At 38.0% G+C, this 23,582-nt stretch overlaps 2 protein-coding genes and 1 long non-coding RNA gene across 3 annotated transcripts; 2 read left to right on the top strand and 1 right to left on the bottom strand.

The window, feature by feature from the left end:
- Nucleotides 1-1,839: 1,839 nt before the first annotated feature.
- Nucleotides 1,840-8,708, bottom strand: LOC143879325 (putative alpha,alpha-trehalose-phosphate synthase [UDP-forming] 9). The gene is made up of 4 exons (XM_077381668.1): nt 8,522-8,708; nt 3,109-5,235; nt 2,728-3,001; nt 1,840-2,634 (listed from the first exon to the last, which is right to left on the bottom strand). Exons 2-4 carry the CDS (start codon nt 5,064-5,066, stop codon nt 2,311-2,313), a joined length of 2,556 nt encoding a protein of 851 aa, XP_077237783.1. The 5' UTR covers nt 5,067-5,235; nt 8,522-8,708; the 3' UTR covers nt 1,840-2,310.
- Nucleotides 5,730-21,520, top strand: LOC143878144 (zinc finger BED domain-containing protein RICESLEEPER 2-like). The gene is made up of 5 exons (XM_077380454.1): nt 5,730-5,754; nt 5,810-5,906; nt 19,648-19,709; nt 19,846-20,411; nt 20,750-21,520. The coding sequence occupies exons 1-5, from the start codon at nt 5,730-5,732 to the stop codon at nt 21,518-21,520; spliced, it is 1,521 nt and encodes a 506-aa protein (XP_077236569.1).
- A 185-nt stretch (nt 21,521-21,705) lies between these two features.
- Nucleotides 21,706-22,310, top strand: LOC143878701 (uncharacterized). The gene is made up of 3 exons (XR_013251082.1): nt 21,706-21,842; nt 21,974-22,069; nt 22,226-22,310. It is a non-coding gene; the product is annotated as an uncharacterized LOC143878701 (long non-coding RNA).
- Nucleotides 22,311-23,582: the final 1,272 nt, after the last annotated feature.

Here is a 23,582-nt window from a genome sequence, read left to right as displayed (position 1 = left end):
TAAACCGTTCATTTGTTGGTCTTTGAGGTAGATAGGCTCAAAAATCTTCTCTATAGGATGATCCTAACCTTAGATTTGTGAAGGTTTCTATACCTTGCAGTCTATTTTACAACAATTTTTCATATACGATCATCTTATGGAAAACATCGATTTTTAGAGCAACAACTATTTTCTGTTCCATTGGGCCCCAAGATATGATCACATAGGATGATACAGCATGGGCCCCCATTCCTTAACCCAACTTTGAGACTTGGACCCAGAGCATCATAAGTGGGTCCCATTCCAAAGCTCGTGCCAATCAGACCATCCTGGTCATCAATATATAGAACATTTGCATGTTGAATGTACGGGAAATTATATGATGAATGGGTGTATAAAGACGTAAAGGTGGTACGATGGAAGTCCCACCCTTGATATTTGATCCAACAACAGCTTCTTAAAAAGCGAGCTGTTGTTGGATCAAATATCAAGGACAAGGATGGGATGATGAGTATGTGTTTATACGCCCATTCATCGTATAATTTATTTATTGAATGTACATATGAAGGCCAATGATACGAAGATTTAGGAATAAGATCCGAACGGATCTTCACCCAGGTATAAGTGGATCGAATCCTAATTGGGTCATTTGATAGAGCCCTAGTGACGGTACGCCCTCAAATAGTTTTTTTCCATGGAAGTTGGAAAATGCAAATTGCATAAAACTGATTTTCGTAGAAATTGATTTCATCAGAAAAACTTTTAGGCACATTCAAATGCTATCAAACTATCCAAAAGGAGTATAAGGGCGAAGTGCCTCACAATTGGACACATGACATATGTTGGTTTAGAAATGGAGGTTACCATTATCAAATTGGTGAGGGTTTTAGAGGGGTGGTTACCCATGGTAGTGACTAGAATTCCACCTAACCAAACATGTGCCACATGTCCTAAGAGATATACATAGGTTGCCAAGGCCTCAAACCCTAACGCAACCTAACCCGAAGAAATACCAACCCTAGGATCATCCGATCAAGGTGTTCTTAATGGCATTTGGCTGAACTTACGGTGGCTGGTGGTGGTCTAATGTCTAATCAATAGACCCAAGTAAACGAGACAGAAATGGGGTTGTTGTCTCTGGGCTGGGCTCAGGGAGGGTCCAACATGTCACTCATCGGTTGATCTTGACCATCTATATGATTGGCCCAACATGGATGGCCCATGATACAAAAATATACTCAAATGAACCGTCGGAAAGAAAATGGTCATTAGAGCAAGTAAGATTGTCTAGAGGATGTATTTTTGTTGGAAACCTTCCACTTTAGGCCTCTCATACGAACGGTCTGGATCATCCAACAGTGTCTAAATTTAGTGATGAAGGAATTGCCCTTTGAGATTAGTGGAACGAAAAAATTCCTTCATTTATAGTGATTTAGAATTATCCCAGTGAAGATGCAACCACCTAATGGAATTGTTAGGGCAACTCCAATTCTAGCTTTGAGCTAGATAGAGTTGCACTCACACAAGGATGCTAGGGATAAGAGAAAAAAAAGGCTACATGAAATGTCCATTCCGATTCTAATTGAATAGCCAAACATTGGATAAAGTAGGGATTCAGGAATTCTACTATCCCAATTCCTAAGCTTATCTTGTAATAAGCAGTATTTCCACTTTCCAAATCTCAGCTTTGCATTAATCTTCTATCTATTTCCTGTCTAATGTCTTTTACACGTCCTGATGTTTTACACTGCCTCTGGAAGCTGCCACTGATTTCAGTTTCCTGATGTGAGATAAATCCGGTTTTCTCCTTTAAAGAAAGAACAGGAGCTATCAAACAAACCCCCACAAACGCAAGAAGAATAAGCAAATGAAGCTGGCAAACTGGTTGAATTTAAATTAGCAAGACATTGTCATTCGATGCAGAATGTCAGACATACAACTGATTCAAATGAGAAGATCAGAGCCTGTACAAATTAATGAAGCTTGAAGATCAAACATACTCACTCTGATTATCGCTAGCTACAGCTTTCACAAATGATATGCTTGCTACATCAAAATGACCCACAACAACAGTATCTCCTTCTACAAGAAATTGCCACTTTTTCCTCATTGCGTCAGCTAATTCTCTATTGGAAAGCTTAACAAAACTGTATGTGCAAAATCCAATGTATCAACCGGATTAATATGAACTGAAAATTATCCTGTTTCTCTGGTGCATCCTTTAAAATCATACTATGAAAATCAGTAAGAGAACCCCATCAAAATATACAGAACGGCTATTCCAGCCCAATTCACTTCCATCCATACCAAGAATGTCATTCTTCTTCCATCTCAAGCTGCACTTTCAAAGGAAACTTGAGTAAGAATGGTGCGTTTTGGTTGCTGATTAGAGGAAGCGGCAAGACCTTGAAGCAATTTTACAACATCCACAGTATCATCCAGATAATACCTAGCTTTGCTTGGCTTCTGCCCAACTGTGCATGCATAAATTTCAGGAACAACAGGGAGTGACGGACACGAGACTGTGCTGGAAATGGTTTCAAACATGTCTTCATCAGATCTGTCATCTCCAATGCACATCACAAAATCTGGTGGCTTCCCACTACTAACCATTGCCGAAAGAAGCTTCTCAGCAACCAACCCTTTGGTTACTCCCTGCGAATTTATTATCCAAAGAATGTTGGGACATTGATTATGACTATAAATAAAATAAGAAAGGAGACAACACATAAAACAGAATGATCATACCTGCGGCTTGACTTCCACAATATGCTGACCCCTTCTGACTACCACCGGCTCATTCGCAAGTACACTCTCCAGATGATCCAATAGTTCCTTGGCTTGGCAGGATCCAAAGTTTGGATCAGCATCTTGATGATGCCATACCAGTGCACTCTCCTTTGATTCTATGTAAGAGCCATCAGTAGTCTCTGTGTATAGTCTCATGACAGGTTCTGCAATACTTTTCCAGTCAAAGTCGGTAGCTAAGGAACATGTTTCCCACTCAGAGGTTTTACCCCACCTACAAAGGAAATCAAATAAGTATAAAACAAGACCATAATTCCTCAGTTTATATAGCGCATGATTGAAATGGCAAGCTAACTTGATCGAACAGTAAGGTAACCGTACCTTATGAAGTAGCCATGTTCAGCGGCAATGCCCAACTTCTCACATGGGGCAAACCATTCACTCAGAGAACTCCGCCCTCTACCACTAACAATAAATACAGTGTTCTTAGGGTCACTGCATAAATTGTTCAGAACAGCAATGACTTCAGAACTGGGAGTTTTACTGATAGAAGTTTGAGGCATTACAGTACCATCGTAGTCCAAAAATATTGCCCTTCTACAAGTTCTATTGTATGGAGTAACAATGTGCTCAATGGACAACTTCCTGAAGTTTGGGGAAAGGGCAACAACTCTAAAACCCAAACCAAACCCAATGCCCCAGCACCGTCTACTGTAGTGATCCTTGCACGCTCTCTTCAAATCCTGCTCAAAGCTGCGGGCCCAATAAGCAATGTCATGAGAGGTAACATACCGATAATGCTTTTCATGGCGCAATTGCTTCTCAGCATCAGGCATGGTAATGGCCGAATTTAAGGCATCGGCTACAGCATCGATATTCCACGGGTTGACCCTTATAGCTCCACTCAGAGATGGGGAGCAACCTATAAATTCAGAAACAATGAGCGTACTCATACGAGGGGACTCCTCACCAATATCCATCTGCTGAGTTCCTTGCCTGCAGACAATGTACTTGTATGGAACTAAGTTCATCCCATCCCTCACCGCATTTACTATACAACATTCTGCCATCACATAAAAGGCAATTTTTTCAAAAAGAGGAACAGGATAGTCAATCAGGATCACAGGATCATAGCCTGGATTCCCATAGGTCTGATTGATCCTTTCGGCAGTTGAATATGCTTCCCTCTTTGCTTCCTGGACATCTTTCCCAATGCTCCTTGCAGGATTGGTGATCTGAACCAGGACTAATTTGCCCTGCAATTCAGGATGCTGCTTCAAAAGTTGCTCCATTGCAAGTAACTTGAGGCTGATGCCTTTAAATATGTCCATGTCATCAACACCCACAATCAATTTTTTCCCCTTGAACCGTTCTTGTATCTCTCTAACTTTGTTGGATGTAGACGGAAGATTTAATACAGATTCAAGCCGACCCATATGAACACCCACAGGAAGAATTTTAATGCTTACTGTCCGACCATAGTACTCAAGTCCAATGTAACCTCTCTTGGATTCATAGTCTAGGCCCAGCATCCTGCTGCAACATGACAGGAAGTGTCGAGCATAATCAAATGTATGAAAACCAATTAGATCAGAATTCAGCAATGCCTTCAGAATTTCATCTCTAACTGGAAGAGTCCTATAAATTTCAGAGGAGGGGAATGGGCTGTGAAGGAAGAAACCAAGCTTAATTCGATGGAATCGTTTTCTTAAAAAAGTGGGTAGAACCATAAGGTGATAATCGTGAACCCAGACATAATCATTATCAGGATTAATCACTTCCATGACCTTATCTGCAAATACTTTATTGGCAGAGACATAGGCTTGCCATAGAGACCGGTCAAACCGATCACCATGATCAGGACAAATGGGAAGCATGTAATGAAAAAGAGGCCAGAGTTGCTGCTTACAGAACCCATGGTAAAACTTTTTCTGAAGTTCAGGGGGCAAAAATGTGGGTACGCAATTGTAATCCTCCAGCAATTTTTGAGCAACTTCTTCTTGGTCACTTGCATCTATATCAACCTTAAGACAACCCACATAAATAACCTCAGTGTCGGAGGAGAAACCATCCTTCAGTTGTAACCGAAGGGAATCTTCATCCAAGCTGAAGCACCAACCGCCACTCACGGTATTTCTTTGAGCAAGTAGAGGAAGCTGATTTGCCACTATAATTACTCGCTCCTGACATACAGATGAAAGAACATCCGAATCCCCGTCGTTACTGCCATAATCATCTAAGACAGACACCACCCGCGGAATTCTTCTTGTAGTCTTTGGGATATCCAATAGGTCCACAGATACCAAATCCAAAAGGTTCGCACATGATCTTGACGCCATGGTTGTCACACAACAGTTTCTCTAACTTGATATCCAATCATGAAACGGGATATGGTCCACAGCCAGCCCGTCTATTTTCTGCAAATTTGAACCTCCAAGAAGCTTTAATCGTAGAAATAATCAAATAGTGATCCGATTTCCTGTTGCGGAGTATTAATGTCCGCCATACCTGTAAAAAAATTCCAAACGATAAATGCCTCACACTATATCACCCTAAATCTTCTGTAACAGCGTTGTGATTTACGCATTCTGAAATTGTTCATATGTTTACACAGATATGCATGTGAAAGAATGTTTGTATGGAATGCATGTGAAAGAATGTTAGTATGGATCGACTTTCATATTAATATGCACATCTATCTGAATGCAAGTGTACGCAATGCTAAATATCAACAGTATTCAGACAATATCTTAAGGGAAATGATATCAACACAACCACGTTTTAATAATTGCACACACCCCCAGCTTATCTTCTCTTTTCTAGCTGGCTTGAAAGAGATTTTTCGGAACTGTAATAAACTTTTGACAGCTCTTTAAATACTAAAAGACAAAGAAGCATTAATGAAAATATCATAGCATTCTTGTGCTGATATCAATTCCCAATCTTAATTTGTTTTATATTTTGTTTTCAGATCTTTTAATACGAGATTTTATATGGTGAACATGAAGGTCAAAAATGTTTACAACGGTACATCCCAATTGATGATTGTTGGTCGAAAACATTTTAAATGTGTGGTTTTCAGACAGCAAAATTTTTTGCAGGCATGATCCATCAGATGGATCTCCATTTGGCACAGGAACAGGGCCCACTGTATTGGCTGTCGGTGGACTAGCTAACAGGTAAACCACCCTGATCATTATTCACAACTGCTATGTATACCAGTGGGGATGTGTTGTCCATCTGCAGTCTCGGGTCCCTAACACAACAAAATTATGTTCACTAACATTTATATGCTACTATAAATATTGTCATATAGCTGCACCAATGTGTAACTTACATGGATGTTACTCATAAATAAAATTGCTTGTTTCCTGCCATACTCATATACAATTGTTTGTTTCCTGTCATACCCCTGACTTTCATGGGAAGGTGACACCCTTCCACATGTAAATAATTGAGTCAAGATCTAGTGAACTGACAATCAATCCCAGCTTAAAGTCCCAAATCTTAATATGAACTTATGTTGCTTCTGTTAGATAAGAAATTGTCTCAGGTTTTCTGCAACAAAATGACTATAATACGCTTGTCAGGTTTTGATATGATCATATTAAATACTGACCACCGTTGACCAAGCAAAGGCTGAAAAGCATTTCAAGCCTTTTTTTGTTCTATTTTTTGATAAGCCTAAATGGCAAAATATGTATATTAAAATGAGAGTTACTAAAGCTATAAATATTATATTATAAAGCCAAAATCATTAGGGGTGCAACTTGGGTCGGGTCAACCCGAACCCGACGGGTTGAACCTGGTTCGGGTTCGGGTTGGGAATTGTCAACCCGACCGGAAATCAGGTTGGGTTGGGTTGGGGTACCGGGCAACTCGACCCGTAACCCGACTAATATATTAAAATAGTAATATTTTTGCAAGGGACCATCGCACAAGGCATTTCACGGACAGGCTGTTGCATGAGAGAGCAGCCACATAGGCTCATTTTTCAACAGATTTTGTCTTATTCTATGAGGTGGCTGCTCTCTCACGCAACAGCGGGTCTGCAAAATGCCTTGAACGATGGTCCCTAGCAAATCCCTTATAATTAATAAAAATAACACACTTATACAAAATTCATTGGTTTAGTCCAAGACCATTGAGCTCCTACAAATACAACTGAATATGATTTTAGGGTCTAGTCATGGAGATTATTGCCAGTATTCTAGAATTGGAATGGTTAATTAGAAAACTAGCTAAACCAACTGAATTAAAAAGAAAAAGAAAAAAAAGAAGAAACATAAGAAAACTCGATTTTGGTACTCGAAGAACACTGAAAAAGAATAAAACAAAAAGTTTTCCAAAGAACTAGATCTGAAAAACAAATACTCACTTGGTTCCAGTCAACTTGTGCTTCGCTGAATAACAGGTTGCATAAAGAATCATCTTTGAGAAAGCCAGGATTCGCTCAATGTTAAAGAGCAAAGAATAGAAAGAGTACGAGTAAGCCCCTTCGACTCCCTACGCCTCCTCTTATCCATTTTGCTCAAACAAATCCCAAATAAATCTAATGGATTTATCTCAAACATTCAATGCACCAATGGATAAGCATCATTCTAATTTTTAGGAAAATCCTTGTAGATTTTTGTTCCTATTTTCCAAAAAATTAACTCTCCTGTCCATCTCCCCTTTTCTCAGCCCATATATTACCATTTATAGATTATTCGGCATAATCTTCACGTACATTTCTTATTTACGGATTTTTTCCCCATAGTTGCCTCCTATTTATTTGTGATTTTTAGGATTTCTTATCCCTTAAAGACCACGTTTGGATACCCACAAGATTTTAGATTTGGATTTAGTTGATATTTTGAACTGGATCAGATCCTTAGATTTCCAAATCAGCTCCTATTTATTTGTGATTTTTAGGATTTCTTTTGCCTTAAAGACCACGTTTGGATACCCACAAGATTTAGATTTGGATTTAGTTGATATTTTGAACTGGATCAGATCCTTAGATTTCCAAATCAGCTACAACAGTGCAAAAAATTCCGATTTTCAAATCTTTTATGCGAGACATTGTTTGGAAATCAATATTTGTGGCAACTTCCTTCACCTTCGTTGCTCCTCAACGTTGCTCCTGCAGCAGCGAGACATCTCTCCCCCCTCTCTCTCTCAAAACATGATCATGAAGATGATTGATGTATTTTATATCCAAAACTCAAATCCAAATCAAAATACAAATGCATGAGGTATCCAATTTCCTATTTATTTCTCTCTCATCACAGATGAGTAAAAAAAGGGAAAGAAAAAAAAATCTTCCAGATATTTTCCCGTTCTCTTCTATAATTTCCTAAAATCAACAGTCCTACATAAATCAGGAGTCTTCTTTTTTTCTGAATTATGCAACTTGTTTGATATGTTCCGATATTGGATAGTCTTCTTGCCATGCCTTTCAAACAGTTTCAAGAGTTTCTAATACCATTAAAAAATACAAACGCAAATATCTAAAGAAGGAACAAAAAAACTTGTAACGGTGATCTCTTCAAACTCAGGCTATGTTTCAGATCTCCAAAGATAGGAACTGGAATCAACTCAACAGAAACAAAAGAAAACGTGAAAAAGAAAGAAAAATCAGAACAGAAAACAAATTACCGATCTTGCTTCACCTAGGCAAACAGATTTCGAGAGAGAAACAATTTTCGTTAAAATTCAGTCAAAACACATGGCAAAGAGCATAAAAAATACCTAGAATTCAACATAAAAAGCAAAAAAAAAAGTAGCGGAGAGGCAGATTCAGAAATCTTACCGGAAGGCAGAAAGATCTCAGAGGAAAATGTACACGGATTCAAGAAATCTCGATCTCCGATGAGCGAATTTCGAGAATAAAGGCTCCGTCGAGATTCAGGCGATCTCCGGCGATATTTTCGTCGGATTCCGGCTAGAATATGAGTTTCACGGCGTTCGTAATGACAGAGAAGAAAAGGCACCTTCCGTTGTGTCTATAAATAGAAGAGAAGGCAGGGGCTTAAAAAGGAGAGAGAGAGAGGACCACTACTAGGGTTAATTTTTAACTCAGGTGGTGAAACTTATCCGACTCTAAAATAAATTATTTAAATTTCACCGACACCCAACCCAACCCAACCCCACAAAATTTTGGAACTGATTTCATCACCGTTCGATCAAAGATAAGGCGGTGATCAGGTGGGGCCCGCTTAGGGTGAAAAATATTGTGTGCGTTTCCCTTGGTTATGGAGATAACAACTTCAAATACTTTCTTAAAATGATATGCTTTAAGATAATTAGATTTGAATTTTCTTAAAAATTTATTAATTCACAACTAAGGAAAATTTTTGTTGGGTTATGAGGGGTTAGTAGGTTTATGGAGACTAATTTTCACCTAAATTAGAAAAGGATTATGGGTGAAAGTTTGGTTCACCTAATCACAGTTAAAATAGGAAAAAAAAGTTAGCTGTTTTTCTTTTATTTTTTTTAAATCATTTGGAAGAAGTCAATGGGATTAAAGGAGACTAATCCAGATTAAAATTGTGTTTACTGCTTTTTTGAGTCCCATCCCATCCATCTTGTTACCGTCCGATGAATATTTTTTGAATTATGATCGGACGGTTGTTCGCATTATTGTGGGACCAGGAATGAAAATTAGAGCAACGCGTGTTTTTCGAGTTTTCTTTGACAGCTGTAAGACTGAACGCCGCTGCCCGACCACGCGACTTCCAAGCTGGCAAGCCTGTGGATAAGGATAGATTAAAGTCATTGCCACTACCTTGTCGATTATTACCAAATTACCCTTACGGTCGCGGTAGGGCTCTTTGCAATTTTCGTAAATAGCGGCAAGAAAAAGCCATTTGACATGTTCCCTATTATATAATGGCCCCCACCTTTGATTTTACAACCGAAGTAGATTACAGAGGGAGAAGTAGGTTACAAATAGAAGGAGATCCCCGCCCATGTTTCTAAGTTTTAGATATCTCAGGACGGGGGATAGATTTCTAAAACCTGAATTTCTTATTTAAATCCTTCATCTACAGCTTACTTTCCCCACATATGCAACCTACTTCCATTGTACAGTCTAGAATTTTACACCGAAACTAAGATTCTAAAATCCCCATATCGAAACGGCCACTTAATAATTTATATTTTTGTTCATTGAATGTGAAGGGTTGAAGGCTTCGAATTCGCAACGGTCCACATTAAATGACAAAATAAATCTACTACTATATAGCTAGAGAAAAAATGAATTTTTTTTATTTTTATATGAGATTTACACGTTAACATTACTCTTTTATCATTAACCCCTTTGCTAATATCTAACATCTATCTCTATGATAAATTATTTGAGGGTAAAATCGTAATCTACATATATCTACTACTATATAGCTAGAGAAAAAGGAATTTCTTTTCTTTTTATCTGAGATTTACATGTCAGCATTACTCTTTTACCATTAACCATTAACGCCTTTGCTGATATCTAACATCTATCTCTATGAGAAATTATTTGAGGGTAAAATCATAATCTACATACGAAAAGTACCGACACAGGGAACTTGTCTATAACAATTACGGAAAAAACTACCAACAAAAGGTAAAGACATATGACAATGACGAAAGAACTACTTTATATTACTCACGCAAGACATCTGCAAAATATTGACGGATTCCAAGCACCTGAAGAGGAATAATAATTATGGAAACCTCTATCGATTGGAGGGCTAGGATCAGCCTATATCGATTGGAGGGCTAGGATCAACCTATGGAAATGATTCTACGGGCACAACCGATTCATGTTGTGTTCCATCACATGGACGGTTTGGATCAACCTATAACCCTCTATAGATCGGAGAGTTCGGATCAACTTCTGAAAATTATTTTTGGGGCACAACATATGTAGGCAGTGACCCATCTAATGGACTGTTTGGATCATCCTATGGTACGGGCCATACTGTACATTTTAATAAAGTGAGGAGTGCGATCATCAAAATACGGTGAGTAGTGCCATTATAAAATATGGTAGTGAGGACATTAGCACTATATATAATTTGAAACCATCGTTGTTACTTGGATGTTCCCACGTGGGTCGGGTTCAACTTGAATTTGGGTTGGGTCAGGTTAAGCTTTTTTGCAAATCGGGTTGGGTTGGGTTGGAGAAAATCAACCCGAATTGGAAATCGGATTGGGTTGGGTTGGAGAAAATCAACCCGAATTGGAAATCGGGTCGGGCCGGGTTGGGTTGGAAAAAATCAACCCGAATTGAAAATCGGGTCGAGTCGGGTCGGGTTGGGCTGTCGGGCAACCCGACCCGACCCGAAGCCCGAATTTGGTTTCCATCTGAAGAAGTTCTGTATATGTGTTTTTCTTTTTCAACATTGAAATAGTCTCCACAGTCCACAATAGACGGTTTGGATAATCCTATGGTGCACGCCATACCGTACTTTAATAAAGTGAGGAGTGTGATCATCAAAATATAGTAGTGCGGATAACATTTCCCTTTGTTAATTGCTAGTCCCTGTTTGGTTTGGATTTTGAGAACTGATTGTGAGTTAAAAACTGATTATTGGTGACTCACTATTGGATCTCAAAATCCAAAACAACCTGGCTTGAGTTGAGGTGGTCAACAATTGGTACCATATCAAATCGGGTCAACCCGATCCAACCCCTCCCGAATTGGAAATCGGGTTGGGCCAGGTTGACAAAATTGCAAATCAGGTTGGGTCGGGTTGAACCTAGTTGGGTTGGAAATCAGGTTGGGTTGGAAAATATGGGTTCCTCGGGTTGGGTCGGGTTGAGACCCAAGTTTCACCCCTAACGATGACGAAAAAACTACTTTTCCTTATTCACTATGTGCGGGTCAAATTACGAAAAATTTGATATTACGAATGCAGGACACCTATAAAAATATTGATGAATTCTGGGCACCTTAAGATGAACAACAATTATGAAAACGTCTATAGATTGGAGAGCTAGGATCAGTCTATGGAAATTATTTTACGGGCACAACCTATTTATGTTGTGTTTCATCATATGTCCTGGTTTAGATCAACCTATGATGTGGTCTGTACAATTCTTTGTCGGCCCGTGGATCTAATGGGATTTTTTGCTAGTATTGGTAATTGGCATTAGGTTTTTCAATTTTCATAACAGTTGTCCCATTAAGGATCACAAGTATTGTCTATAAGATGGACGGTCCAGATGGGCCCAAGTGCCGAATGGAAAGATTGCTAACTATTTGTTCTGTTCGACTCTAGGTCCCACCAATAAATGTTCTTTCCGTAAATAAGATCAAAGCGGGTGCGCTTTATTGGGTGACTCATCCGATATGGATAAAATGATGTAGACACGGATTCCAGCCTTTCTCGTTTCCCACATCTTGGACGAGATAGGGTGGAACAATTCCTCGTCCTCGAAAGTCGAAACGACCGCACCAAGTGGGACCCGATGTATCCACGTGGCATTCATCGTCCACGTCATCCGGTATCTTTGTTTGGCACAATGGGACACGTGTAGAGAAAATGGTGAGCGAAGACGACATGTTTTCGCCCTTAAAACCGACGGGGCCCGCATTAACTGGTCGCCGCGTCCGGTGTGCTGGAAAACGGTTGCACTCGTCCTTATCCAAAACCCGACTTGTGGGCCCCGCTCGTATATGGAATGTTCTAAACGTATCTTCTACGCCTCTACTAATAATATCTTTTCCTTAAGTCGGAAGAAATGCTAGAAACACACTCGGTATTAGCCTATTAGCCACACCCCACTAACATCCTCGTATTGTGCTCCACTTACTGTTTTTAACATGACAAAATAACCCTTGCTTCTATATAAAACAACAATGATAACCCTTCTTTATAATACGTGCCAACATTAGGAGTGCTGTTTGGACAATCCTATAACTAGCGTGTCTTCATGTGGGTGGTGGTCTATAAGATCAATGGGTGTGATTAGATTGATTGTTAGGTGTTAGGAGTGATATGTGCCTAGTAGGGGGCCGAGGTTGTAGCTTTTTCTTTTTTGGGGGTGGGATAGCACCATGGACTTACTCGATTATACTAATTACCCATGTTTATATGTCGGATTTAATTGTTTCTCTTTCTCTCTTTCTCATGGACCACTACACGCAACATGGTGTCGTGAAGCATACAATTAGATGCGTGAGATGCGTGGTGTATATTGTGATTTCACGCCTCATGTTTTGCCTGAAAATCATGTGGCATGTTTGGCGTAGGAATGCTCACATAAATTTGTATATTTCTAGAGAGAGAGAGAGACATTTGAAAATTGCTATTAGTGATCAAGTCCAATGTATAGGAATGGAAGAACTACTAGAAAGTTTTAACTCAATTTTGTCTATACAGTAATATAGATAGTATGAGAGGATCAGTGGGAGTAACTTCATTCTAAAACGAAGCACATGCAGTTGTACCCACCTTTGGCCCTTTGGGTAACTTCAAAATTACTTTTATTTTTGGGTGATGATTTTTTCACACCCTGTACGATAATGCGCCCCCCTTTTTTGACATCAGAACTCATTAAAGTCTGCTCACAATTCACGTTAAATGGGGGCACATTATCCTGGGGGGGGGGCGGCGCGAAAAAATCATCTCCCTTATTTTTTTGTCCAATAATAGGTTTTGCACTGACAATCAGTCGTTATAGTCTAAAAACGAACAGGGCCTTAGTTGTTGAATGTGAATTTTGAATTGACAATCGGTTGTCATAATCTAGAACCGACAAGGCCTTAGTTGTAGGATGTGAAAAGTTGGCTATGTATAGTTTTTTTCTAGTACATTCATAAACAAAAATATACATTGTTTGATGTTACAATTTGATGATTGACGATTTTTGGGCGATATTGGTCCCAAGCGGCAAGCAAGGCGTATATTAAATAGACAGTTTTGATCAACTATGCTGCAGTGGGTCCGTATTGTGCATCCCTAGCTCGGATAGATGAATATAGACTTCATTAATGGCACATGTGCGCAATTAACGCTTGTACCCATAAAGGATTAAGAGTGACACAATCGTTTCCTAATGGAGTAGGGTATTTTAGTAGTGAATGACAATTAATATGCATATTTTCAGAGCACGTTATAAATTGTTGCCAGTTTCAAATTCAAGTGATGGGGTCTTTAACACATGCTTAGATGGTTTGCAATTTTGCACTTTATTAATTCATTTTACATTAACATTTGGTAGAGTATAAGATAAGGTTAGCTAAAATTATGCCATATTCATCTTTTATATTTCAAAAAAGAGAAAACGGTTCCTACACATATGTGTAGAGAGTTCTCTACACACTAGCTTAAAATACAGTGGAGGCCCATATTGTTTGGGTGATCCAAGCCATCCATTTTAAAGGCCCTCACATAGATAGGGTGTCTACAAAAAATCAGATCCATAGGATCATCCCAACCCAATTTAGAATTTACGTAAAAAAATGAAAAAAAAATCTTCCTTTTCTATTCTGCTATAATACATACATGGATTTGCTAGGAACAATCGCAGAAGGCATTTTGCGGCTGGGCTGTTGCAGGTGAGAGCAGCCACACAGGCTCACTTTTCAGCAGATTTTGTCGTATTCATCTGAGGTGATGCCTTTCTGCGATGGTCCCTAGTAAATCCCTATATATAAAATACGATTCTCATCTCAACTCACCCTCAGAAACCATGATCTTATACAGGCAACTTGAGAATGTATTCTATAAATTATCTTAAAGATTAAAGTAGCTAGGAGCTCTGAATATTAATAAATAAGCATGTTTAGATAAAATAAGGGTCGGTTTGAAAGAAATTTAAAATTTGCAAGTATCTTTGTCATGTTGACTGCGTGCAAAAATAAACAAGAGAAAAATGGAATATTTTATTGAAAGTATCAGGACACAGTAGCAGTGGCTTGAAGGGGAGGAAATGGAGAGGTGTGAGTTTCTTTTTCAAAGCAAAAACGATGTAAATCCCTTATCCAAAGTTTGGTGTGAAAGCAAAGCAAAAACAATATTCTTAGTCAATGAATACAAGCCGTTTCTTTTTTGAAATTTTTCTACGGTTTCACACATATCCTCCTCTCTTTTTCTATCTTTGAAACTTTTTTATGATCTTTTGTCTATCTCTAGTCCATAAATATACAGTAAAAAGCTATACACATTCAACAATTCATATTCAACAGGCAGAAATACATTTATTTAGACAATATGATTGTCCAAATGGCGTGATTTTCGGGCCACTGTTAAGTGAATGTATTGACTAGGCAAAGGTGGGCGTGCATTACTGTATTACAGTCGGGTCATAACGGTAGTAATGCTTAGAGTGGGTTGTTGAGTCTATTGGATAGGCCTGTGGGAGGTAGACAACGTCAAAAAAAAGTCCCATATAGGGTCTCAAATCCGAAAATATTTTGTTATAGTACAAAGATAACCTTCATGTTTTTTTAGTTACAAGCTAAACATGAACGAGGGGTATTCCTGGTGATATAATAAAAAAAAAACAAAAAAAACCACATATTCAAATGAATCAAATCAAACGAATGAAGTCTCCATATATACATATATCTCTCCATCTTTCTCAACGAACCCTAATTAAAACCCATTTGTCAGAAGCCGTCTTCATTTCACCAAGAAATTGTAGAATCAAGCAAGGTTGCTTGAAGCATTACACCCCAGGTATCTAGTTTGGAACACCTAGTTTGCTGCCTCAGCCCCTATATATAGAGATACACTAGGGTTATAACTAATTAATGGGCTGCATTCCATATAGGCGCACTACACAGGTCAATTATCTTATTGGGCTTATATTAGAACATACATGGGTTATATTACATACCCAACAAAAATCACCTGTCTTAAGGCACTTTCACAGATATTCTCTTTGTTACGTACTGAAAACAAATAGGACAAAATTTGATTCGAGTAAAACCCCCTAAGACTTAAGGCACTTTCACATATGCTTTAATTTTTAATGGGACCGGCAAACACAAAAAATAGGAGATCTGCAGATCTTATCAGGTAGGACCCGAATGAGTAATGATTCAAGTGGATTTTGAAACAGATTAGGTGATCCGATGCAAATTGGGTCCACTGGAATCCCTATGTACGTGTCAAATTGTGAAACAACCAATTACTCGAAAGCGGTCGTGTCATTTAATAATTTATACTTCAATACTCTTCCTCACATTTGGCCCGTCTTTTAGGTTGATCCTACACGAGGATTTTAATATCAAGGAGTTGTTGGGTTTTGAATCCAAGACGTATAGCTCGATACCATTTGAAACCATTACTCCAAAAGCTTAAGTGGTTAAGAGTTGTTATTTAATCATTTATAATTCAATACTAATTCTCATGCCGAATCGAGATCCCATCATTTGTATGAAGGCCCAGAAAAATAAATGGCTACTGAAGAATCCAATTAAACTAAACTAACTTCTGGCCTTACATATAACGTTGTTATTTACTCAGACGTGAATCTGGTCTGTTGGTGACATGCCAAGAGTTTCGAAATATAACACATGGCTATTTGTGAGCCATTCATGCTTCCAATTTTTTTAAAGAGATCTCGATTTGGTAATGAGATCTTATGGAAATAATATTAGAAACCAAGATTAGGTAGATGAGAGTTGTCCCAATTAAAACAGCATTCACGTTTATTTGGGCATCCAGAGTATTTCTTAGATCTATAGGTAAAAGATGATAATACATATGAATATATTAGACCCCAATATTGATTCGTGACACCCCAACTGATTCATAAAGACAGGGATTGGAGATTTTGGTTAAATAAAACGTGGGGGGTGGATGTTTCTAGAGGCAACACCAAGGGGGAACACCTTTGATTGATCTGGACAGCCCATCTGAAGCCACTTAGTATTTCCATATAATCTTATTTGCACATTGTTTTGATGTTATGTACGATTATATTCTAGAGGCAACACCAAGGGGAACAACACCTTTGATTGATCTGGACACCCCATCTGATAACACTAAATATTTCCATATAATCTTATTTGCAGATTGTTTTGATGTTATGTATGATTATTTCCTAATCCACACTGTATGTTATGGATGTGGTGTCATGTGCACATGCATTCCACCACATCCATCAATTGCTATGGAATTTCTTATGGGAAATGATATATTTTATTTGCCCCTTTTTCTTCCTTGGGCGACCCGCCTGTATTGTAAAAATGCTAGAAGTGGCTGGCCCAGGGGAAAATGGGGTGAATATGTCACTTCACTTTCTTATTTGTATTGAATAATAAATATAAAAGAAAAATTTGTTAAATTATATCAAAACTTATTTCATAAAATGTATGACTCTCTCTCTCTCTCTAATAAGATTGTTTTAAGTTAATCTCATTTGCAAATGGGATATTAAGACTGCTTTGGGAGGCATTAAATAAGATTATAATTTTAATTGCATATAAAATTACATGCAAATAATTTTTAGGTGTATCCAAAACATTACAATTTTATGCCTAGCCCCTACGTTTGTTAACTAACCAACTTCTCCAAAAGCTTAAACTGTTGGAGAAAGGCGTTATTTATCTTTTATACTTTAACACTCCCCCGCACGTGTGGCCCACTTGGCAAACACGTGGCACATGTGGTCCCACTTTGGGCCGACCATCGCATTTGGTTGCTCTTCTCTCTTACAAGGAGAGGCCACAAAATGGCTTTGTGCAAAATTTCCAACTCCCTACTTTTAGACTCTTTGACATAAGTTTTGCTGAGGCCTATATTAGTGCAATTAATTAAGATGAGCCTAACAGATCCATCAAAGGCATTGCTGGTCTTGTTAGCTTTTGCAGATCTTCAGAAGAAAACCACCTTGAATTGGCCAATTAGTGTTCAAAATGATCACACGAAGAAACAAAAAGGAAAGCAAGATAGAAATTCTCATGAAATTACGAACGATGATGAAAGCACTCGCATTGCATTAACCTAAAGTATGATTAAAGGAAACCCTTTTTGTTTAAAGCACTAGTAAGTGGAACTAGAACCATGTTGGCCATCTTGAAGGTGTCGTTTTTCTTGTAATGGTTAAAATGGCTTTATAAATGACTCAATTAATTGTTTCCTAATAGGCCTTCATGTCCTTTTTGAAGATAAGATTAACTTAAAAAAAAATCTTCTTTGCAAACATGGGCTGAATTTGGTGCAATCCAAAGATGCTCTTGGAAAAGTTGTTTACAATTAGAGTCCCAGCTCCCATCATGTGCTCTTCTTTGTAGTGATCGCTTTGATTGCATTCGTGTTGTGGCCCAAACAGTAACACAATTTGGTGTTTGACGTGATGTGATAATCCTAGCCTTCCAAAAGATCAACCTCACCTGACCCATCAACACAATGTGGGTTAGATGGAGTGACTGATACTAAAGGATGTGGGTCAGATGGAATGATTGATGTGAAGGATGTGGGAATCCTACCCTTCCAAATGAGACATGAAGTTAAGCCATAGGATGATAGCCACACTCGTGGAAGTGGAAAGTGACACACACTTCATCAAGGATTGACAATTTTCTTCACAAATGGAAGGTAGATTAGAAATGGGAAGTGACTCCTCTTAACAGTCTTGTGGGCTAAAGGGTCTAGGGACAGTCCATGGAGACTCACTAGTCTTTTGGATGAAATAAAAGATGTGTGTTTGTTTGGCATGTGTGCTCTTTCTCTTTTTCTTAGAAGTGCCAATGATTTGGCTGATCGCTTAGGCCCTATTCGTTTAAGATTATGACCACCGATTGTGAGGGTCAAAAATGTAATTTGGACTTCTATAATCGGTTTGGCACTCACAATCAGTTGTCATAATCTTAAACGAACAGGGTCTTATCCCGTCAAAATATGGTGAAATCTACTATTGTGGGCCCCAGCTTTGATCAATCTAGACTAGACCTGGCAAAACTGACCCGTGCCCGCGGGTCGACCCGACCCACCCGCAAATTTGCGGGCACGGGTCCGGGTTTTAGTGACCTGCCAAAATTGACCCGCGGGCCACCCAACCCGCAAAAACATGGGTTGGGCCGGGTCAACCTGTGGGTTTTATGCTTTTTTTAGTTTTTATTTTTTCTTTAAAAAACCTAAAAAAGACTCAAACTTTTTTTTTGTCTTTTATGCCCTAACTTAGCCACTTATTAGGGTTTCTTTCTTCCTTCGTTATTTTGCCAAACTCAAAGACAGAGAAGGGGACGCCACCCCATTCCCAAACTCACTCCCTCACGAGTTACGACCGAGTCATCGCCCTCTCTCAGCCGCTCTGCCGAAGCACAGGTACTCTCTCTCTCTCTCTTCGATATTTTTGCTTTTTTTTAAAAAAAAAAATGAAAATCCCCTCAATAGAGATTCGATTTATAAATGTGTGCTTCAAACCCTAATAGGATTTGTTCTATTTGCAGATCTCAAATAACTAGAGTAATCTTATTCTCAATTTGTGCAAAGATTTGGGTTTTTTTTTTGTGCTTCTCTTTCATTCATTAAATATTCAGAACCTTTTCTTTTCTTGCGCAAAGATTTGGTTTTTTTTTTTTTGTGCAAAGATTTGGGTTTCTCCTTTTCTTGCAGAAACTCTCGGCTTTTTTTTTTGGACAGTAATATTCTCCCCCCCCCCCCTAGTGGATATCCTCATATCCCCCCAACAGAAATCGTTAACTTTTAAGCCTGTAGGAGTTAACGGTGGCGCCTCCACCCCATTGTATATCCAAACGATTTCTGTTAAACGGGGGGGGGGGGGGATATCACTGCCTTTTTTTTTTGGTGTGTGTGTGTGTGCAGTAATTAGGGTTTTTTTTGGTGTATGTTTGTGCAGCCTAGGGTTTTCTCTTTTTTGTAAGTAATTCGATTTCTTTCAAGGTAAAACCTACTTCGAATTCTTTCCTTATAGATTTATGGCGTTTGCTTTCATGAATTTTAACTGTTTTCAAATTTCAATTTTTTTCATCAGATCTCTTATTGGAGGAATTCTCGATAGCTGGGAAGAAAATTTCATCATTGATTTTCCTCAAGGTATCTATCATCTGACCCCCACATTGTTGGAGGAATTCTTGATAGCTGGGAGATGTTTATTTTCCTATGATATCCACATGGAGATGTTTATTTTCTATGTTTTACTTTTAATAGACTTTTTAATGTTATTTTGAAGGTCTTATGGAGTCTATGAACAACAATATTCCTACGAATGCGGACAGCGGTGACGAAAGTCCTTCTGAAGATATAAGTATTGCTACTATCGGTAACACTTCTAAATGCAAATCTCGTATTTGGGATGAGTTTGTAACGTATAAGGATGAGAATGGAAAAGATAGAGCAAAGTGCAAGAAATGCCCAAAAAGTTTTGCCATAGGTAGTAATAGTCATGGGACATCAAATTTGAAAAAGCATGTTGAAACTGTTGGAATATTTATTGGACGCTCACATAAGGATGCAAATCAAATGCATATAGGTTATGATGCATCCTTGCGTGGCAAAAGAATAAGTCAAGAGACTTATCGTGAGAAAGTGACAATATCCATTATGAAACATAATTATCCATTTTCTATGGTAGAACATGAAGGCACTAGGGATCTTCACATCTATCTGAATCAAGATGTAAAACCCTATTGTAGGAACACCGCTAAATCCGACTGTTTGAAAATATACAAGGGAGAGAAAGAGAAGCTTATGGTTGCTTTGGGGAAAGTTTCAAGTAGGATATGTCTCACTTCGGATGTATGGTCATCAATCACAACTGAGGGGTATATTTGTCTTACGGCACATTACGTGGATGACAATTGGAGGTGGCATAGTAAAATTATTATTTTTTGTCACTTTCCTCCCCCACACAACGCTGTTCTTATGGCAGATAAAGTGTTTCAATTTCTTAAGGATTGGAGAATTGAGAAGAAATTTTTTTCTCTTACTTTAGACAATGCATCTAGCAATGATAGCATGCAAGAAATTTAAAAAAACCAACTTATTGTGCAAGATGCCTTGTTATGTAAGGGTGATTTTTTCCATGTTTGATTTCTGCCCATATCTTAAACCTACTTGTCCAAGATGGTTTGAAGATTGCTAATGTAGCCATAAAGAAGATTAGAGAAAGTGTGAAATATGTTAAGGGATCTGAGGGTAGAATAATAAAATTTGCTGAGTGTTGTGAACAAGTTGGAGTGAGACACTCCATGGGTTTGCGGATGGATGTACCGACTAGATGGAATGCCACATTTTTAATGCTTGAAAGTGCCATCAAGTATCGTCTTGCATTTCAACGTTATGCTATGATAGAACCAGGGTACAACTATTGTCCATCAATTAATGAATGGAAAAAGGGGGAGGAAATTTGCAAAATGCTGAAGCCGTTTTATGACATTACAATGCTTTTATCGGGTTCCGATTACCCAACGGCAAACTTATATTTCCAATATGTGTGGAAAATTCAAATCCGTTTACTTGAAGAGAATGAAAGCGAAGATGTTGTAATTAGTAGCATGTCAGATGAAATGATCCCAAAGTTTGAAAAATATTGGGAGTCTTACAGTGTTGTGCTCGCTATGGCTGATGTTCTCGACCCTCGGTACAAGTTGAATATTGTGGAATTTTGCTATAAGAAGATTAATGACAACACATACAAGGAAAATGTGGCATGTGTCCTAGCGGCTTTGAATTTACTCTTTCAAGAATATGTTTCCCAATTTTCTGTGGACACTTCGAATCACGCTTCAGCTATGACTAGTGGCGACGTTTACATTGATGATGACTTTAGTGTAAGTTACATATTTTTTAATATTCTTATTGTATTTAATTTTTTAAGAAGTATATCTAATATAGTTGATGTTTAAATAATTTAGGAATTCGATTACTATGAGAGTGAATTTTGTACCTCCAAGAAATCCGAATTAGACCTCTACTTGGAGGAGACAAAGTTTGATCATAAACAAAAGTTGAATGTTTTAGAGTATTGGAAAGACAACGCCGGTAGATATCCTATTCTCTCTAAGATGGCACGTGATCTCATGAGTGTGCCAATAACTACCGTTGCTTCGGAATCGGCCTTTAGCATTGGAGCTAAAGTTCTCACCAAATATAGAAGTTCGCTAAGACCGGAAAATGCCGAAGCCGTAATTTGCACTCGCAATTGGTTATTTGGTTATCAAGATCAATGTAAGTTTTAATATTTAGTTTACCTACCATAGTCCATAGAACTACTAATATTTTTTGAAACATTTACGACTACTAATAATTACTAGATGAGGATCCTATGATATTTAATTACTTACATTTCCTAAATGTAGGTGAAGATCCTACGGATGAACAACTCGTAGTACCATTATCCAAGGTTTCTCCTTTGGAATCAAGAGGATCAACTAACACTAATGTCATTTGATTTGGTATAGTTTCTATTCATTGATTTGTTAAAGTTTTTATTCATTGTTTCTATTCATTGATTTGTTATAGTTTCTATTCAATATTTTCCAATAGTTGACTTTTCATTGATTTGGTATAGTTTATATTCATTGATTTCATATAGCTTCTATTCATTGCAGGAGCCTTCTTCACCGGAGTTGGGAGACAACTGTCACAACTCTAAAGCATAGAAGCAAGCAAATGCAAGACCTTTTTGTTATTAATATTTCTTCGACTATTCTATGATGTTAGATTTAATGGGGATTATGTTTCTATGATGTTTCTTTTGGGAAAAGTTTCTATGATGTTTTACTTATGGATTTAATGGCAATTATGTTTCTATGATGTCTGGATGGTTAAGTATAAAAAGGTTAGTTCCCAAAGCATTTTTCTGATTTATGTTGTAAAATGAGATTCTTTGGTTCATTTCTTGACATTGGATTGTTCTTGTATTCCTTTGAGGGGAAATACTATATATCTCCATGTGATTGTTAAGAGGTTTGCATAAACTCTATGGGCATGATGTGAGGATCATTGTGCAGGTTGGTATCAATGTATCTCCAGGATCCCATTAGAGCATGCTCCCCATACTTTTGAATTTTTATTTTTAGGTATCTAAGTTTGGGAAATGATAGACTAAATACTTTATATATGTTTTACTAGAGCACTCTATGGGCATGATGTGTGGATGAGGAACATTTGTGCAGGTTGATACCAATGTATCTCCAGGATCCCATGCAAATGAAGAATCAGGTACAATATAAATAGGTTGTGGCTGGCACCATTACTATAAATCCAATCTTAACATCAAAGGTTGATAAGTTGGTTGAGCTCAAGTTTTTTCTAAATTGAGTGGATATTTATTTATATCAACTTGTGCGCAGTTCTTGGTTTACTGACTGTTGAGTTTATATTTAATCAATTGATATGATATATTGATATGAAGTTAATAGTTCAGTTTGAAAATGTCTGAAAGATCCAACAGGCAGACTGAGTTTAGTCATGCAATCAAGGGATTAACCTTCTAATGCAAAGGATGGTGATTTTGTCATGCTAATCTATTTTTCAAGGGTTTGATGCCTGATGAATAATAAATTCAATGCAGTTATTTCCCTCATGCTGCTCATTTACTGAAACTCTTTGATCTAGGTTTATGAAGATATCCAGTCATATTTACTTATTTAGTTCCTGAATGTTTTCAGAGCTCCACGGCGAGTTGTAGATTAGCGATGGAGGTTGTTTTAGATTCGTGTGATTAAGAAAAAGAGTAAATCATTAGGCCCAATATAATTATAAATAGGTTATGGCTGGCATCATAGAATATAAATAGGTTGTGGCTGGCACCATAGGTTGATCCCAACCCTCCGATCTGAATGTTAGAGGGTTGATCACTTGATCCTAACCCTCTATAGATCGGAGGGTTGGGATCAACCTATTGAAATGATTTTTGGGGCACAACCTATTTAAGCTGTGGGCCATCTAATGGACGGTTTGGAT

The sequence above is a fragment of the Tasmannia lanceolata genome, unplaced genomic scaffold (assembly GCF_043159265.1).
Source record: "Tasmannia lanceolata isolate RefF3 unplaced genomic scaffold, GAP_Taslan_0.1 ptg000006l, whole genome shotgun sequence".
NCBI lineage: Eukaryota > Viridiplantae > Streptophyta > Magnoliopsida > Canellales > Winteraceae > Tasmannia > Tasmannia lanceolata.
This window is presented reverse-complemented; position numbering and strand designations above follow the sequence as displayed.

Bases quoted from the DNA above. Each gene is read 5' to 3' on its own strand.
- LOC143879325 (XM_077381668.1), bottom strand. From the start codon at position 5,066: ATGGCGTCAAGATCATGTGCGAACCTTTTGGATTTGGTATCTGTGGAC. The intron at 3,002-3,108 runs GTACGGTTACCT...TTTCCTTTGTAG, and splicing joins GAACATGGCTACTTCATAAG to GTGGGGTAAAACCTCTGAGT. The intron at 2,635-2,727 runs GTATGATCATTC...ATAAATTCGCAG, and splicing joins TTGTGGAAGTCAAGCCGCAG to GGAGTAACCAAAGGGTTGGT.
- LOC143878144 (XM_077380454.1), top strand. From the start codon at position 5,730: ATGAAGGTCAAAAATGTTTACAACG. The intron at 19,710-19,845 runs GTATCTATCATC...GTTATTTTGAAG, and splicing joins CATCATTGATTTTCCTCAAG to GTCTTATGGAGTCTATGAAC. The intron at 20,412-20,749 runs GTATGGTCATCA...GATGGTTTGAAG, and splicing joins GGATATGTCTCACTTCGGAT to ATTGCTAATGTAGCCATAAA.